Here is a 19,079-nt window from a genome sequence, read left to right on the forward strand (position 1 = left end):
GTTGAATCATGCTAACTAGTAAAGTGATTGACTAAATTCTAATTAATTTTAACTATTACCGGTAGGTGTCTAATTGCAATTAGATTTATTGCAATTTATTGCAATTGTTGTATTAATTGCAATTTATTGACCCCGGACCAGGACGAATTTTTCTTTAACTACGAAATTTCTGAGAAAGCTGTATAGCTTTCCTTTGTAGCCGTATGGCTGCGCTTGGGTGGATGTCTATGAGTAATTACTCCCTTATTACAATTGCAATTAGAGATTTGTAGCCCGCCGTTAGTATAGTCATACCAGTACGACGTGCCAGTTGATGCTCCGCCTACGCTGCGCTTACAGTGAACTAGAATAGTTCACTCTACAGCGGTGCTCTCCGCTCCTTGCCACTTCGCTGCTCCAGCGCAGGCGGCGCAGCTATTGTCACGGGGTGCATCGCCACGGTGTTAAATGTACAAGCAATACTGCTAACGCGAAATTTGACGCGTCACATCGAATGATCGCCTGTGCAATTTTTATAGCGAAAGCTACATTGGCCACGAACTTGCGATTTCGCTGTGGCGGTGCTCCGAGGAGGCAGAGACCGACCTTGAGCCGTTCCCTAGCAACCGCCGCAGCTGGCGGACGCCGCGCGCTCGCCGCGCCATCTGGCATGACGTCACACCGCGCGCCTCGGCGCAGAGCCGCCGTTTAGTATGACGTCACACCGCTTACCTAGTCGTTGCGCTCGCCTCCGCTCGCTTCGCCAGCTGTGTCGCATGCCTGCTTTCGCTACGTATATCCTGGCATAGCCGAGCTAAGCCACTGCCAATTTTTGTTCCTATCTTTCTGCGCGTGTGCTGTGCTGTACACTACACAATCCTCCTTGACCCTACAGCGTCTGTTTTAGTTTTTTTAATGTAATTTTGTGTCCTGGCCTATAATATTTTTTCTTTTCGTCCTTTATGCTTTTGTGTTGCACGCTGTTTCTTTCCAATTGCATTGTTTCCTTGAGGTCCTGTCTATAGGGTCTGCCAGGGACAAGTATAGATAGACGGCGCCGTGCTGCCAACACGGAGGACGCCATTTATGGAAGTGGGTGAGGAGCTTGAAACAACGAGGTTACGGGTGCAGCACCTCTGGAATCTTCTTTCCTACCCGGCGGAGGGCTTAAAGGCTGGCTGTTCTTCAGTACTGTGTACTGAAATCAACGTTCGCTATTCGATTTTCTTAGAAACTGTGACATTTACTTTGCTCGAACTTTTAATCTGATTCTTCACATCGGTGCGCTGTGAAAACTTTGCCGACAAGACAGTGCACTCACTGTCAAAATGAATGCATGTCCCAAACGCCCTGATATTGTGCACATCACTTTCAGCGAATATATGACTGCGGCGATGACGTCCATTTCACCGCCTGACAGAGCCGTCAGAATGAGTCTAAAGCCAGGCCGTCTCTAAGGCGGCCTGCGGTGGGTGCCTACAGACCGCTTTATTAGACTGCAGAGCGAAGGAAAGCAAGAAATATGGACACGATTCTGAGTCGTCATGCAATATCGCGAAGAAAAGTTGCGCCGCGAGTTAATTGGCGAGACATGGGAGAGGCCTTTGCCCTGCAGTGGGTGTAGTCAGGCTGATGATGATGATGATGAAGTCAAGGAAGTACCCTTTTCCGCAGCATTAAGTTCGCACAAAAGAACGAAGCAGGTCCAGTAATTCACTATAACGAGGCGTTATAGTGAACTCGGGAACGAAGCAGATTTCCCCCCTCAAAGGGCCCTCTTCCAGCCAATGGCGTCGGCCGATTCTCAGGAACCTGTTAGCGTGACAATGCAGGGAGGGGATTATTCCCTTTCATCTACCACTGCCTGCATTGTAATGCTATAGCAGGCTCATGAGAATCGGTTGACACTATTGGCTGGAAAGAGGTCTTTTGTAGGGGAAAAACCGCTTTGTTCTTGAGTGGTATCCAACAATATAGAGTGTGTGGTGCAGCGAAGTGATATAGATCGGGAGAGACCGAACCTATCTTGTCAACAAGTAATAAAAAAACAACAACACTATACTTCATGCAGCAATAGGTGAACCTTGCAAATTAAGCCTCTCGCATCGGGGTTCTACATTCTGCAGGCAGCCGTGCATATGGGGTTCGGTGTGGCTCTCGCTGGTGGCGTTCCTGGTGCAAGACTCGTTGAACGACAGCCATCGGCTCATCTCGCTTGGCGGCATCGTGGCGATTATTCTCTTCGGTTTCATCTTCTCCAAGTACCCATCAAGAGTAAGCTCGCTGTCGTAATACGCGCCTGGCAGCACATCGAGTTTGTCCACTTGAAAGAAAGAGACAGGAAGACAGCCGTGTACACGCGAAACGCTGGGCACAGATTTCTCATCTCTATCCATTCAGTGCCCGAACACATCGGGTCTCGTGCGTTTCCGCGTTGATGACGCACGCCTAGCGGCGGTGCTCGCCTTACGACGGTGTGACAGCGATGATAGTCACGTGACATTTTTAGCCTAGTGCAATTCGTTGCTGTTAGCTATGCGCCGCTCTTCTGACTCACTTAAGAAAGGCCCTGGCACTCAGCGGCTGCCTCTAGCTAAGCACGTTTCGCTACTTGCGAAAACAGACAGTAGTGCAAAAAGAAAATTTCTGGTGAGGCAAAGAACAAATACATTGTAGCAGGTTTTTCTGGCAGGCTGTTTGGTGCAAATCGTTTCCGAGAAATGCGCGAACGGAAAGACATGGAAGGATATAAGCCCGGCGCAAACTCTAATAGCTTGAGGAAATTATCCATAGACATGCCGGCCGCATTGCGAAAGTTTACTTCACCGTAGTCTCCGGCTTGTTGCCTGGCGGCCGCTAACAAAGTTTCATGGGGAATGGAATAGATTAAGTGTTCTATATCTATCGAGGAGGCCGTCCTTCCCAAGGGTAACAAGGAGTTATTTCGAACTGCCTACTGCGGACTGGTCTGGCCTAGCGTTCTTGACCAAGTTGCTCTTTTGGAAGTCGCCTTTCGAGAGCGCAAGGCGCGGTTAATTGCTCCGAGAAAACAATGCGCCCAAAAGGCTGCCTCATTATTCCTGCTTTTCATTTCTACACAAGTTAGAAACCAATACTGATATTTAAAGTTGCATGTGGTTTTTTAAATTTTTGCAAACGAAATTTTAGCAAGGAACGCAAACGAGTTCACTTTTATCAGTTCATACTTAAGCGACAGTGGCAAATTTATCTACCTTCGTTTCTGATAGCACAAAAACGAAGCGAACAAGAGTTGAAGGGAAGCCTCAATTCGCGAGCCAACGTTTCGACAAAAGGACTTGTCCACGTCTGTGCAATGCGTCTGTCATTGACAGGTGTGTAAGGGCTTGGATCCGAGGAGGACGCAGCGGTGAGGCGGAGAAGGGTGTGATGCGGTGAGGGTGGAGCGATGGCGACCGGACGTGAGGGCTACGACACGTGGCATGTTAAGAGGAACAAAAGGAAATTATTACCATTTAACATACATGAATCCATGGCGCAGTATCTCGAAAGAGCACTTGGATAGACGTAGTTTATATGTGGACAGGGAGAGGATGTAAACGCAATGAAGAGGTCGTTAATTGTTTGAGCCAGGAAACAGCAGAGTTTAGAAATAATGAAGAGATCACCCTAGGGGTTATGAATGTCCACATTGAGGAACTCGATGGGCGCATGGACTACAGTGGCACACTGTTATTCGATCTAATAACAGTGTGCCTATATAAAAATATGAACTCATCATAGTTATATAAAAATATGAACTCATCATAGTTAACAAAGAAGACAGAAGCGAAGGGCAAATAACGTGGCAATCGGGAAACCGACAGTCGAACCCTGACTACAGCAATATTGCAGCATATTTACGAAAAATTAAAGGAAGTGAATATAGATAAAAATGGTTTTAACAGCTTAGGGGGTGACCATAAACAAATTAGCCTCTACTGCCGCAGCGTGGACGGAACTACACGGTTAGGCCAGGATGAGGACGAAACATTTCTGACCAACAAACAGGTGCCGGACATTGTGGAATGAGAGGAGAATACAGTACATATGGAGTAATACGAAGACTGTGGAACTCTGTAATAGTTGCAGGTTTATTGTGTGTGGTACAGCACAACATAGACTGAAGAAAAAGATAGCAGACGACCTTCATCTGTTTAGCGCTGTACAACCTACAATGAAGTACTGTTACCAACTCGCGAAGCTCTCCATCCTTCTTCATTGGATTGTTGCAGAGCTGACTCTTTCGAACGCGGTACTGTGCTTAAAATCAGATGTGGTGCAAACACAAGAGACTAAAAAAAAGTACAATGAACAGATTATTAGCTCTAGGGGCCCAAGGAAAGACAGTACGCGAAGCTCTGCATGAGTATATGAGCAGAGTATCATTTGAGGAGAGACTACGAAAAAGGGATGAGAACAGGTGGATAGTCAAGGTCTTCAGGCCTTTTTACGGTAAAAATGCGGCCTCACAATGAAGGAAAATGATTAGAAAGCTTACGACATGCAGGCTAGGCAGGCAACAAGGGGAAAAAAGCAAGTTATTAGGAAGGTCAAAAAGAATGTCCACGAAATTGAGACGGCTAAATGGAGATAAAAAATTGGTACAGAAGAAACATTGCGTGAATACACCTAGCAAACCAAAAACCTCTCAGAGACGTCTAGCTAGACGTCTGCGAGAGGTTTTTGGTTTGCTGGGCAGAGCTGGAAAAAAGCAAAATCGGGAAGGAAACGATGTCTGATAATTTAAGCGACAATGCCCTTCTATATAAGGCTAGATGAGGTTGATTTAGAACGAGGGCGTGCAATAGTACGTTCTTGCGAGCTAGTTGGTTCATACTACCGGAAAGGTTAAAAGTGCGCAAAAGACGAAGACATAGGCAACGAGGAACGCACAAAACACTGTGATGTTTTCTGTATTACTTGTTGCCTATGTCTTCGTTTTTTGAGCAGTTTTAACCTTTTGTGCAATAGTAATTTTTCAAAAGCGAATCGAATACGATTAATGCAGCTTTGCTACCGAATCGAATGCGAATAGTATAGCGACAAACCGAATGATATTTTACGAATATTAGCCATTTGTACGAATAAACAAATAATCGAGCGACGGAACTGAGCGCTACTGCGCTACCATTACGGCGCTGTAGCTTATAAAGATACAGCTACAATTGTCAAGTGACGCAGCGCTGGTCTTCACTATGACACGCGCAACACGAAGTCTGTATATGAACTCTATTCCCTTTAGCTTAGACGTATAAGAAAGTTACATTTTGGTAACTGTGACAATGAATATATCGGGCAGGATTCGGAAGAACTACTACGCGAGCGAGGACGTCGAGAAGATCTGGTGTCGTACGTCCGTAAAGCGGAAGCGTCGGAAGAGAGGAGAGCATCATCATCTAGCTGACAGGCGAAGAGGATGAGACAGCCATAGAGTTTCTCAATAACACCTAGCGGGAAATCTGGCTGCGATGTATTCCACCCATATGGCGAGACAGCGATACAGCGAGTCGTACGAATGCCATGAAGACGAGGTTTCGTATTTGGCTTGGCTATTTTTGGGTGCAAGACTTGGATTCAGCCGTTACAGTGCGACTCTTTTCGAGACAAACCTCGAATAAAAGCTAGAAATGATGTGCAAGTTTCCATATCTGCATATAACACCCGGTCTTGCGGTAAACTTAATTGAAGAAGTGAAAGACCATTATTGAAATAATCTCACGTATACGCACTGAGGAGAGCACCGCAGCGCAGCTATCGATTCCGACGGAGAATCCATGTTTTAAGCCAAACACTAGCCAAGTCAAATTCGGAAACTTGTCTTCCCGGCATTACCGCGATGGATGGAAGTGCTAAGGAACTAACATAGATGGTGCTGCCAGCTTTTCCTCTAGGCTTTAACGAGAAACTCTACGGAGACAGCGGGACCAGTAAGTGCGCTTTCGGAAAGCCGCCGTCCGCAAGGAAATCGATGGCGCTACTCGGGATTTTTAAGGCGATAGCCTTTAATGGCTCATACTGTCGTAAAGGATACTCGACAATCGACCATATTCACGCTATCAATCAGGTGATAGAGAAATGCGCAGAATATAACCAGCCCCTATATATATATATATAGCGTTAATTGATTACGATAAAGCATTCGACTCAGTAGAAACCTCAGCAGCCATGCAGGCATTGCGGAATCAGGGTGTAGAAGAGTGTTATATGAAAATATTGGAAGATATATATAACGATTGCACAGCTACCATAGTTCTCCATAAAGTCAGCAATAAAACTCCAATAAGGAGGGGTGTCCGGAAGGGAGACTCGATCTCGCCTATGCTATTCACTGCCTGTTTACAGGAGGTATTCCGGGGCCTGAAATGGCAACAGTTGGGGATAAAAGTTAATGGAGAATACCTAAGTAATCTGCGATTCGCTGATTACATTGCCTTGCTAAGTCACTCAGGACAAGAACTGCAAAGCATGATCAATGAGTTAGACAGAGCAGAACGGTGGGGCTAAAAATTAATATGCAGAAAACCAAAGTAATATTCGACAGTCTAGCAAGAAAACAGCAGTTCGCAACTGGTGGCGAGGTGCTGGAAGTAGTAAGAGAATGTCTATTTAGGGCAGGTAGTGACAACTGATCCGGATCATGAGAGGGAAGTAACTAGAAGAATAAGAATGGGGTGGAGCGCATATGGCAGGTTCTCTCAGATCATGAATGGCAGTCTACCAATATCCCTCAAGAGAAAAGTATACAACAGCTGTATCTTACCGGTGCTCACCTATAGGGCAGGAACGTGGAGGCTAACAGACAAGGTGGTTCAGCTTAAGTTAAGGACAATGCAGAGAGCTATGGAAAGGAAAATGATAGGTGTAACGTTAAGAGATCGGAAGTGGGCGGATTGGGTGAGAGAAGAAACGCGGGTTAATGACATCCTAGTCGAAATCAAGAGGAAGAAGTGGGCTTGGGCAGGGCATGTAATGCTAAGGCAAGATAACCGCTGGTCCTTAAGGGTAACGGAATGGATTCCAAGAGGAGGCAAGCGTAGCAGGGGGCGGCAGAAAGTTAGATCGGCGGATCAAATTAAGAAATTTGCGGGAATACGGTGGCCGCGACTGCCGAAGGACAGGGTTAATTGGAGAGACATGGGAGAGGCCTTTACCCGGCAGTGGGCGTAGTCAGGCTGATGATGATGATGACTGTCGTCCGATAGCAGAGGATGTCACACCTTTGGCAGCGTTTAACTCGTGTTAACTCGGGAGCTAAAAGAGATAGGAGAAAAAAAGTGGTTGCTTCAGATAGAGGAGGAAAAAATGAACCTAGAAGCCACGTTTGATGTCTGTAGATTAATTAGATAATTAATTACAGTCACAAATGTCAAAATTGCGTTGAAATAACGCGGACGTCGATATAGCCACGGGAACAGTGTGACGTCATGTCTACCGGAAGTCGTCATGGCATAGTGAAAATTGCCACAGAATGGTCGGAAAAACGTTGGATTTGTGTTAAATTAGATGAAAAAATCTGTTGTTAAGCGTAATGAATACTTAAGATCCCCGAAAGATATACAATTTGGGTATCGATATAGGCACGGGAACGGTGGGACGACACATCCACCGGTAGTCGTCACGGCGTAGTGTTTTCGGCTTTCGCCTCTCAACACTTTAGTTGCCAACATGGAGGTAAAAAAACTAGGAGGGAGTGCGCTCAGCCTCTGCAAGCCATCCTCCTCTGACGCCGCTGCCGAGGGCCCTTTTGCGCACTGACTCATGGGAAATAGGCCCTCCTCCACAGTTACCAGACTGCCAGCCAGCGGTGCTTTTTAGTGAACGTCCGTGCTCCGAAGTAGCGCAGCGCAGCGCTTTGGCGGAATGCGTACCGAGCTCGAGGTTTTCTGAAGGCTCCGCGTCTCTGTTGGTTACTCTCTTGAGTTTTTGGGTGCACTGTAGAAAACTGCGGGTAAACTTTTCAGCAAAGGGTGCGGCCGCGACCTCGTCACTGTTCAACTGTGGTTCATAAAGAGAATGGAGAGGAATTCCTTTCGTCGTTATACACACATACGGAGCGTTTATTTCTGCGCATGCTATGAGCGGAGTACTCGAGAGTAGGCGAAGAAACGAGCCTCTAAAAAAGGGCGCAGCGGCTTCCAGAGCGCTCACGGCGGACGGACGTGTTGAACGAGCGCTCCGGCGCGCTGCGCAAGATTCTATTTCTCGGGCAGGCGGACTTCGGCCCGCCCATGGGCCCTCCGTTCTCCGCTATTCTCAAGGCACAAGTCGTGCCGAATACGCGCGCGCACATAGGCGGTTCCGACGTGAAATTCAGCAGTGAAGTATTTCTCTCTCTCGCGCTGTCGAGAGAGAGTGCCGGCGGCTTTACGTCTGCCCCTGCGCGGGGTCTCCCGGCCACTGCGCACAATCACTTACAAAAAGAAGTAAACTGTATGTATACATAGCCGCGCGCTCGTAGCGTCCTGTCTCGGACTAATCGCGCGAGCGGCATACTGCACTAGCGGCCGGGGTGGGGCGCCCGGCCGCGTATACCGTCGGAGGTAGCACCCACGGAGCGTTCGTGTCACGCGTGCACTACCTGGCGAAGAGCGAGCGGGAAGTCAAGCCCGCCTGTTCGATGAACGCACAGAGGCTCACCACTGTTCTGTCACGGGTATAGAGGCTAGAATATCACGGGTGCGCGCAGTGCCGCGCGGCCACAGGAGCGCTTCGAAACTGTCCGGGATGATTCCCAGCGCCCTGCAGGCCGCGAGAATCTCGCGACGCGGCACTGCAGAAGCGGCACAGCGAAGGAGCATGTGCTCCAAGTGTCTCCACTGCGCCGCAGTCAGCGCGCTCGTCGCTCGGGGATGGTGGCCGCTGCGGCGAGCGAGCAGTTTGCGCTCACCACGGAGCCGTCAGTGAACGCAAGCAGATGGTCGCGTAGTTGCTCGTACAGCGAGAGAGCGAAACCGAAACCGAAATCCAGCTAAGAGCTACCACTGCCTTGTCACGTGAGGGCCTATTTCCCATGATGCTTTCCATTATATTTTTTATGACTAGGCTTCAAGATTGTGACGTCATGGTCCCTCCTAGTTTTTCTTCCTCCATGGTTGCCAAAGTGTCCTCGCTTTTTTTTTTTTATCGTTCTGCGACAGACTCTCAAAGTTGCCGCGAGTTTCAATGGTACGCTTAACTTCTGATTCGTCACTGACGAAGCGGAAGGAAGCGCTGAGGTCTGATGGTCGTCACAGGTTTTCCACAAGCCTGAAACGCGCTTTTGTTGTCACTTGGGGCTGTCCTGCAGGTGAACTGGTACCAAGTGATGTGGGGCCTGCTGCTTCAATTCATTCTCGGCATCGGCGTGCTCCGATGGAGCCACGGCCGAAGCATACTCGAATGCTTGGCCCAGAAGGCCAAGCACTTCTTGGACTACACGAACAGAGGCTCGTTCTTCGTCTTCGGTCACCTCGCGTCAGGCTGGAACCTCACGGAAGCCCTTGGGGACCTCTCCAAGGTAGCGGTTCCAGGTGACCCCTTCGCGGAAGACACCAACACCACCAGCAGCGCAGTCATCAAGTCGCTGTTCCCAGTTTTCGCGTTCCAGGTCAGAGTACAGCTTTATTTATTTATTGAAATAACTCTCAGCCTCCGCTTGGAAACGTTGTGTAGTGGGGCATAAAATTATCAAACATAAAAGCAAAAATTAGCTGAGGTTTAGCTCTAGTTAAACCAGGAAAGTTGCGTAAGCAAGCAGCAACTGTTTTGTCCGAGGCGAACGCGCGTATTTATTTCCCCTTTTCCGTCCCGCTTCCTCTCTCCTCTCTCCACATTCCGACACATGCGTCGAGAGCGCGCGACTAGGGGCGCGGCAGCGGCTCAGCGACGGTCCCACTGATCTCCACTAGGTGGCTGGATGCCGCATTCCCGCTTTCCGAGACGAGCGCGAGTGAAGCCACCGGAAGTTGGACGGCTTGTCCCTGAAGTCGGGTGTCTGCTGTGTATTTCAATGCAAAAAGTTGCGTGTTTCGCCCTTTAGTTCTCAGTTATTGGCGTTGTTTTCGTGTAATGTCTGCTGTTATATGAAAGAAACAAGCAAGCTGAACGCGAAAAATGTGAGCATTGTGTGCAGAACCCTGTAATTTCAGAGAAACCGAAGAAAACAGGCATGCAGGTCTCACCCTGCCGCGGCAAAGGAGTACGTGCATTAAACACTATGTTCTTGTCTGGTTCTTGCCTTCCGAGCGTGAAGGAGAAGTATTGGAATGACGATGAGGCTAGGTCATCTTAAAACCGAATTTTCGTGTGGCACTGACAAGAAAGACGAATGCTGCAGGGCGCGTGAGAAGCGCTGTTAGAAGTCAACAGCACCAAACACCACGAATTAAAGCCCATTCAGGCTTAACTTGCTCCAATACGAAACAGTATATGACACGCTCCGTCGAAAAAGCAGTACCATACCTTTTGGAGGCGCTAATGTGAACCAACCGAACACCGTCGACACCTCACCAGATAGTAGCCTGGCCCTCGTTCCGGTTCGGTCTGAACATAATTCGGTAAAATGGTCGCTGCAAAGTAAGCTGCCTGGTGAATGTTTCAACCTATTCTTTCTTATATTTATCCCCCATTGATAGCATAACTTGGGCTCGAGCGTGGGAGCAAGCATCACAGTAAAGAGCAGAGTTGGCGAAGCTAGGCAAACGAGACGACACCGAGCCGAGTAGACGAGGCTCCATACTTGCTGCGTGTAGCGACGTCCTGTCATCAGGGTTGCCAGATTGGGCTATTAATAGCCAAATTGGGCTACTTGTTGTCCGAGTTGGCGTCAGAAATTTCGTTTTGGCTATGTGGCTACTTTTGGGCTACATCTTTTTCATGGGTGAAAAAAAAAGTGAAAGTAGTTATTATGTGCTCTGTTGCAATTATACAGTGACAGAAATAAAAGGCATGCTGGAATAAAGAAATTGAGCACGTCTGCTACAAAATGACAATTTGTAAACGCTGTGTTCGAGAAAACTTGTATTTCAGGCGGTCAAGGATCATGGCCTTTCGATTTCTTTTATAAAGAGTTGACACTACGTGAAAGTTGCCCCCGCGGAAACACTTCACGGCCTAAGATTCCACTTAATCCACGCCACCCGCGCTCGCGCGCGCCATTGAATATACGTAGACTGTTGCCGTCTGCACATGTGAGCGTTCTCCCATTGACGGTGCACCTCGGGTGGCCATGACAACCATGGTACCAGAATAGAGAGAAAACATTAAGAGAACTTAAGTCTCCCTACGTGGTTTTTGTTTTGTTTATGGGGTTTAACGTCCCAAAGCGACTAAGGCTATGAGAGACGCCGTAGTGGAGGGCTCCGGAAATTTCGACCGCCTGGGGTTCTTTAACGTGCACTGACATCGCACAGTACACGGGCCTCTAGAATTTCTCCTCCAAAGAAATTCAACCATCGCGACCGGGATCGAACCCGCGTCTTTCGGGTCAGCAGGCGAGCACCATAATCACTGAGCGACCGCGGCGCTCCCTACGTGGTGCGAATGCGTAAGCATTAAATGCTACTATTTCGCTTTTGTTGCCTGGTTTCGTGATCCTCACGTGTTAGCCGTTAACCATAGACGTGGCCTAGTGGTTTGGGCGTCCGCTTCGGCTGCGGTAGGTGGCTGTTTGGAAACCCACCGCCAGGCATTTTCTTTTCTTGTATTGTTCATTCTGGTTCTGCGGACACATTCTGCTCAAGATTCGCGCATGAGGCAAGTAATGCTTACGCATTAATAAGATCTTTTTCTGTTTCTCCCTATTCTCGTGCTGGACACGGCAAGCGCGCCACTCGCAAGAGCCTACGCTTTTTCTGCAGCCTCAAGCGGCACACGTGCAGCCCTCGAGATTCATTGCAAGCGACGCGAGAGCGCCGTGTCCGTTGCGTAATATGCGTGCACTCATGCGGAGCCGTGGAGCCATCCTTCGGCGCGGAACGCACTGTAACTAACGAAGGCGGCGGAAGTTAGTGGCATGACATGGCATTAGATCCGTCGCTACGAGAACTTTCAGAATGGGCAAGTGGGCGATGTACATCCGGAACTACAAAAAGAAATGGAAAAAGGAGCCGGAATTCAAGGGTAATTGTTTTTCTCATTATTGCGAAGGTGCTGTTAGACTGAAGATAAAATCGACATAGATTATCATCTAATGGCATATATCCTTGATTTATTCTGAGCTCATGCATATCGTAGAATGTAGCTTCCAGAAGGCGCATGCTCGATGCTATGAGGTGACGCTCTCAGTGAGAACCTTCCTCTTAAAGCATGCAATTGAAAGTGAGGCTGCGTATGTATACAGTAAGGTATTTTCACTGTCGACGTGTCTAATCTGCGCGCGAACATTTAAAAGGTGAAATATTCCTGAACTAGATATAGCGCCGCCGTTCTTTTCCGCGTGCAGACTGGCTGGCGTCACCCGCCTCAGGTGATATGGCCTACTGCCGCGCTTGCAAAGTGGAACTGCGGCCCCATCTTTAGGACCTGGTTAGCGTACCTGTTAGCCGCACTGGTTAGCGCGCATGACGGATGCGAAACGTAACAACGGAAAGAACACGCCGTGCGCACCCTCTCAGACCAAGAGGTCTTGCCTCAGATATTATCTGCGGGAAAGAAATCTAATATGTAAATATTCTTGCCGAAAATTAATTCAATATGCTTAAGAAATGTCGTCAAAAAAGCAAATTTTTTTGGCTACTTTTGGGCTACGCAAAAATTTCGCTGTTGGCTACGTTTGGGCTACTACGGAGGTCAATTTGGCTACCTGAGGTCGGAGCCATCTGGCAACCCTGCATCCAGCTTCCCTAGTGGAGATCAGTGGACGGTCCTGCCGCCTGGTGGAGCGCGGCTGAAATGGTTGCTATGGCAACGGCGCTCCATCTGTTTGACCTCGGCCAACGACGGGAGCTACGCGACGGCTCGAAACCTGGCGCTGTATTGCTTACGAAATAAAAACAGATATTAAAGGTAAACGTTATACAATAGTTAGCAACAGTTAACGAACAAGATACACTTAAATTCAGACGCCGTTACACAATGTTTAGAGTTCGACTACATGGAAACGGATCAGAAAATTAACATGAAATGAAGTAAAAGAACAGAACTGCATACATGTTATTCAACAATAAATGCAATTTTTTGAGCAAGACACAGAGAAGGACCTCAAGATTAGACAAATACGCCGGTTACCGTATTTCTAAATGCAGCAGGCCATCTGGTGTTAATAATGTCGTCTGCAAGACTTTTACTACGGCTTATGGCACGTTGCAGGGCAGGCACGTAAACGCTTTGGTACGACCAGAAATACTCATAAATCTTGTGATTATGAAGACGATATGGTGTGTTCCATGGCTATTACAAGGACAGCGCGTTTCCGTGTTGATTGAATACCATTTTGTGAAATAAGAAGAAAAGTGCGACGTTCGACGTGGTTCTAAAGTCAGAAGGGATAGCGATAACGATGTTTATTACGCTGAGATGACGGTGGTAATCACGAGTGATGAAACGCGCGGCTCGGTTTTGTATGGATTCCAGACAGTTTGTTAGATTTGCCTGGTGAGGCGAGCAGATAGGCAATATAAATTAAAGTGGTGGGCAGACGAATGTGTGGTAAGCTAGTTTTCGAGTGCCAGATGACGTTTTAGCTATCCAAGAGTTAGTGAACTTTAGCTCTGATTTTTTTCTATGTGCATCGACCAGGAAAGGTTAGTGGTCAGGCGTGTGCCGATATACGTTTATTTCTTAGCTGCACCCCACTTTCATAAAAATGACAGCTCGACTTCGTGCATTTTTTATTTTGCAGTTAGCCATGAGAGCCACTTGAAATACGAGTGGTTGTACTCTTAGAAGTACTTGAAGCTGGGCTTGTTGGTTGTACTCTTAGGTGGGTAATTGAGAAGTATACGAACTTTTAATTAATTAACTTTTTAATTAACCTTACTTGTCTTCCGCGGCCCCGGGAAAGTGCGGTGTCATACTGACACAAAACGCTGTCATCTACGGCGTCTTGCCTGGAATGGGCAGGCTCGTACAGCCTTTGTCAAAAGTTTGGAGCCCAGGGGCTTTGCTTCTGAAGCACACTGACTGGTTCGTGATGCATCACCAGCGCTCCAAATTTTCTGAAGGTAAGAAGATTTCTGGTCCTGCCTCCTCCAATGGGTAGGACTACCACGAATGTTACGGGAGTCCCATTGCGAGGCTTAGAAGCAAACCCCCTGGGCTTTAAACTATTGACAGTCTCTACATATTTATTCGCATGGGTAAGGCTGATAAGTTCACATAGAAGGAGCGGTTGTTCTCTGTCTGGCCGCTGCAAGGAGCACGCCTTAATGACGTCTCGGGTTCAGAGCATCCCCTCATTTTAAGAAAATATCGCGACAGGAGTAACGTACGTAGCTGTCCTGAGAGCACGTATGTGAAACTGAATTTGATACCTTGAGAAACACAGCATGCAAATAAGCTCTGGAATACCACTTGTTTACGCATACTCTCCGCTGGTTTAGTACTTAAAGAAAACAACTAATTTCCACACCAGTCACAAAAGGTGCTCAACGCGCTGTCCACCCCATGGCCACACACACGAGACGGTCACGCATAGAACTTACTAGCCGTTTTATCATCCCAGGATGAATGGCGGTACAAGCGGCAATAATTCTCCGCTTAAGGTTTTCCACAGTGGTGGGTTCCGTTGTGTAGAGTTCATTTTTCTCATAACCCCACAAAAGATTCTAATGAGGTCAGGTCAGGCGATCACGGTGGCCACGCAACGGGACAACAGCGTCCTATGCACTTCTCTGGAAATTTGCGGTCAAGAAAGTGTGTAGCGCGTGACGCAGAATGCGCTGAGTGCTGTCGTGCTGAAACCGTGTATGCTACAGCACACCAAGCGGCAGGCCAGAAGCAGTCTTGCGCAGCTCTCTGAAGTATTGCTTCTGTGTAGAGGCTCCCTGTCAGTGTTTCTTCAAAGAAGTATGGGCCAGTGTTCCTATCAATAAAAATTCCGCCCCAAACGTTAACGGTCAGCCTTACTTCGTGCTTGTGCTGACGCATGTCCAACATTCTTGGAGAAAAATTTGAACACCGGAAGACTGTACGGTACTATTATGGAAATATATGCGTTGATATGCGTTGAGCAGGTTGACGGTTGAGTTTCTGCATAAGTGAGCCTGATCAGTCGAAACAGTTTTCTTCAGGAATTCAGGGTCGCGGTCTGTTTGAATTAAAAGCCAATTGTAGAAGTCCAGGCGTCGTTCGAAACCACTGCCGTGCTATTCTTGGTGCAGGCTGATGTGGAACGGGTGTAATCGATGCCTTACTAAACAGTCTCCGCGCGGATTTGCGCTAGGCCTTGGTCCGACGTATCAGTTTCACGCACGCTCGCTTCCGCTTTGGATGCCATGTACACGAGGACGCCGGTCTCGAACTCTTCACTGAAGATGTGCTTCTTTTGCCATTGCTCCTCTCCGAGCACCGTGTCACGTGATCCGAGTTTGTTGAACTTTCTGGTTAGCTTAGTTGGTTGACCGACTGCCCCGGACAGACGATGGTCTCGGATTCAATCCCCCGAACAAGGCTAATTTATGCCCTGAGACAATACACATCGCTTAAAAAAAAAGGAGGTTAATTTTTCTTGAATTTCGAAGCTTCTTAGAAAGCTGTATAACGTTCTTTTGTCGTCTAATCGCTGTGCTCATCAGCACGTTAATAATTACTCCCTAATTGAAGCCGTATTCGTATCAACGTGAGAACAAGCAAAGTAGCTGTTTGCTAGACAATGTGGAGAGTTGTTCGCTGTCGTGTAAGCCATACAAACCGTATCAGCTGGTCTAACAAGGGGTTGGATCAATCTGTCTTCAAGTGCCAACAGGCACCGAATGAAACTCAATTGGCGCACCACAGTGAGTGTTTTGTACTGCTTGCCACAGATTGACCAGATAGAGAGAATCTGATGCTTTGATGGATTCTTTCGCCATTGCTGTATCCGTTCTTTTCCGGACACGTGAAACTTTGGTGGTCAGGCACGTGGCAGTGATTGTGCCGCGGTGGCTCAGTGGTTACGGCGCTCGGCTGCTGGCCCGAAAGACGCGGGTTCGATCCCGGCCGCGGCGGCTGAATTTCGATGGAGGCGAAATTCTAGAGGCCCGTGTATTATGCGATGTCAGTGCACGTTAAAGAACCCCAGTTGGTCGAAATTTCCGGAGCCCTTCACTACGGCGTCCCTCATAGCCTGAGTCGCTTCGGGACGTTAAACCCCAATAAACCAATAAACCAATCTATTGGAAGCGTTAAATGAGCCAAAGATGATACAGTTTTATAAAGAGCACGGTCGTGCCCATGAACTGATATTTTTCACGAAATGTATGAAAAATTCTTCTTTAGAGAGATTTCATGCGCAGTATTTCGCGCTGAAGTTTAAAGAGCTCCACAGAAATGATGCGTAGATGGCGCAACTTTCCCCCTTTTTCTCTGGCCATGACCTTACCCTCCAGGCGGCGTCGTGTGGGCCGCCAGACTATAGGCCCATGGGTGAAGTTCTACGATCAGTGTAGACAGAAGGAGGCGCTGCCAATGAACAGTCTTGAAATGTTGCTCCGTGTCTCAAAGGGATCGGCTTCTTCGACACGCGAAGGCATTCAAATGTGCGCGCTACTGTTTCCGTTTCGACTTCTGCCGCGATGTCATGTTTATGACGTTAGCATCGCTCAATTTTCGTTTCGCATGTCCCGCAGGCTCTGCCTGTGATATTTTTCTTCAGTTTTTTTGTGAACATCCTCTACTTCTACGGGATAATGCAATGGCTGGTCAAGGTGGTTGGGAAGTTCCTGCAGATGACCATCGGCACGACCGTCTGCGAATCCATGACGGCAGCTGCCAACATATTCCTCGGAATGGTGAGTGCGCTCAGGTCGTTTCTTTCGCGTCGCAGGCGTTAGTATGCGTTCCTTAGCATGGTGAAGCTGTATGTGCCAAGCCCTGATCGTTCGTCTAGCGTTGGAAGTAATTTATGGAAGTGGTGTTAACAAGAACTGAAAGCCAGAATGATGCCACCAGTTGTCGCTGGTTGGATGAAAGAACCAGTGCACGCAAATTTGCAGAAATGCTTGTTCATGATAAAAAAAATAGCACAAAAGGAACGCGAGGAACGGAAAGTAAACGACGCAGACAAGCGCTAGTCTAGCGCTAGCGCTTGTCTGCGTCGTTCCCTTTCCGTCCCTTGCGTTTCTTTTGCGCTAGTTTTTCATCATGAACGTTCTCCAACTTGCCCAACGTTAGGCTTTGCGAAATGCTTGTCTTTAAAGTGAGCCAGGTGATATTAATAACTACGTAAGATATAGGCTGTTGTGACGCACTCAACGGAGCAGTGTTGACGCATTCAACAATAGCTGTCGCGCAGAAAAATTTATTTCTCGTTTCAGGTGCATAACACTCGTTTAATTTTGCTCTTCGTAAGGAGAACTTTGTGCGAATGAAAGCGCGCGTCACAAAATGCTTCACCGTGGGTTAAAGCCGGTGTGTGCAGTCTCACGAATAACCGGCGTGGTGGCTCAGCGGTTAAGGCGCGCAAAGTGACGATTCCAACCATGGCGGAAGAATATTGACAATGGCGAAATCCAGAAACGAACGTGTACAGAGATTCCACTCTACGATGAAAAGCCAAAGGTGGTCAAAACGAGTCCGAGACACTCCACTGCAGTGTGTGTTATAGCCGAGGCATATGTGTTTGGCGCGTAAACATTTACTACTTCCGATTACCTGAGGTGTCCTCTTCGATTACTGCAAGAGAAGATGGCGACGCGGTCAGTTTGACATTGCCGGAGCATTCGAGAAATACAGGCTTTTGCACCTATCTCGCTTCGTCGCAGTCCGAGGCGCCCCTGGTGATTCGGCCATTCCTGTCGAAGATGACAAACTCGGAGCTTCACTCTGTGATGACTAGCGGCTTCTCCACCATCGCCGGCAGCGTCATGGCTGCGTACATCAGCTTTGGGGTGAGTAGAAGGCTGTCCATAAGTACTTGGGCCCTGTTACCGGCTCGTGTTTAGACGAGCGTCGTGAAGCGATTCCATAATCAGAGGACGTTACATGTAATAAGTCGTCTGGAAGCTTCCTGCAGCTGACACCTACGGGTCATGGACGAGCGCATCCAAATCACATAGCTGACGCCAGATTTCTGGAACCACGTAAAAGCTCTGTTTAAGAAAACCCTTGAGGGCTTAAAAGTGCGTCAGCCGTGTCTCGCGCGTATTCTCGAAGCGAGAAGCTATACATTTCGCCCTGAATCCGGAGACTGTATTAACAACCGCAACGCTCGGCCACTACGGGGCTTGCTATACTCGTAGTAAGGCGACAAGTTGAATTAGTTGGTGATTGGTCATGACTGGAAGAACGCATACTGCGCTAAGAAGACATGTCCTGTCATGTCTTTTCTTTTCGTTGTTCTTTTCACGACTGGAAGAGCGCAGTGACGCTCTTCCAGTCATTATACTTTACTCGTAGCAAAGTAGTAAGTTGGATTAGTTGGCTATTGTTCATGGCTGGAACAACGCATACTTGTTAACAGAAGTAGAGTGTCTCCATTGCTGAATGAGCCAGGATTTGAAAAGCCGTTCTGTGTGATTCGACTTTCCCGCAACGCATTTCATACTTAACCCCTACTCTTTACGCCCCGCCGCGGTGACTCAGTGGTTACGGCGCTCGGCTGCTGACCCGAAATACGCGGGTTTGATCCCGGCCGCGGCGGCTGAATTTCGATGAAGGCGAAATTAGAGGCCCGTGTACTGGGCGATGTCAGTGCACATTAAAGAACCCCAGGTGGTCGAAATTTCCGGAGCCCTTCACTACGGCGTCCCTCATAGCCTGAGTTGCTTTGGGACGTTAAACCCTAATAAACCAATAAACCAAACCTACTCTTTACGATAAGGCATACTCTAGATTTTCGCGCATCTTTGCTGCGGCTGCCCTTCGTACACTGAACGTTCGTTTTGGAGCACCACTATGACTCATCTTCAAACGCTGGCTTCCCCGTAAAGGCCGATTCACACGACGGTCCGTTCGCCCGCGGC

The 19,079-nt window shown here is 48.1% G+C and overlaps 1 protein-coding gene across 1 annotated transcript in view; it reads left to right on the top strand.

The window, feature by feature from the left end:
• Positions 1-19,079, top strand: part of LOC149341138 (uncharacterized) — a 32,070-nt gene that overhangs the window by 5,368 nt on the left and 7,623 nt on the right. Inside the window, exons 3-6 of the mRNA XM_089542837.1 lie at positions 2,106-2,253; positions 9,287-9,586; positions 16,746-16,907; positions 17,880-18,005. Of these exons, the coding sequence (XP_089398963.1) occupies positions 2,106-2,253; positions 9,287-9,586; positions 16,746-16,907; positions 17,880-18,005 (736 nt within the window). The remainder of the gene's footprint in view (positions 1-2,105; positions 2,254-9,286; positions 9,587-16,745; positions 16,908-17,879; positions 18,006-19,079) is intronic.

The sequence above is a fragment of the Amblyomma mixtum genome, chromosome 5, assembly GCF_055824585.1.
Source record: "Amblyomma mixtum isolate Tamu chromosome 5, ASM5582458v1, whole genome shotgun sequence".
Taxonomy (NCBI): domain Eukaryota; kingdom Metazoa; phylum Arthropoda; class Arachnida; order Ixodida; family Ixodidae; genus Amblyomma; species Amblyomma mixtum.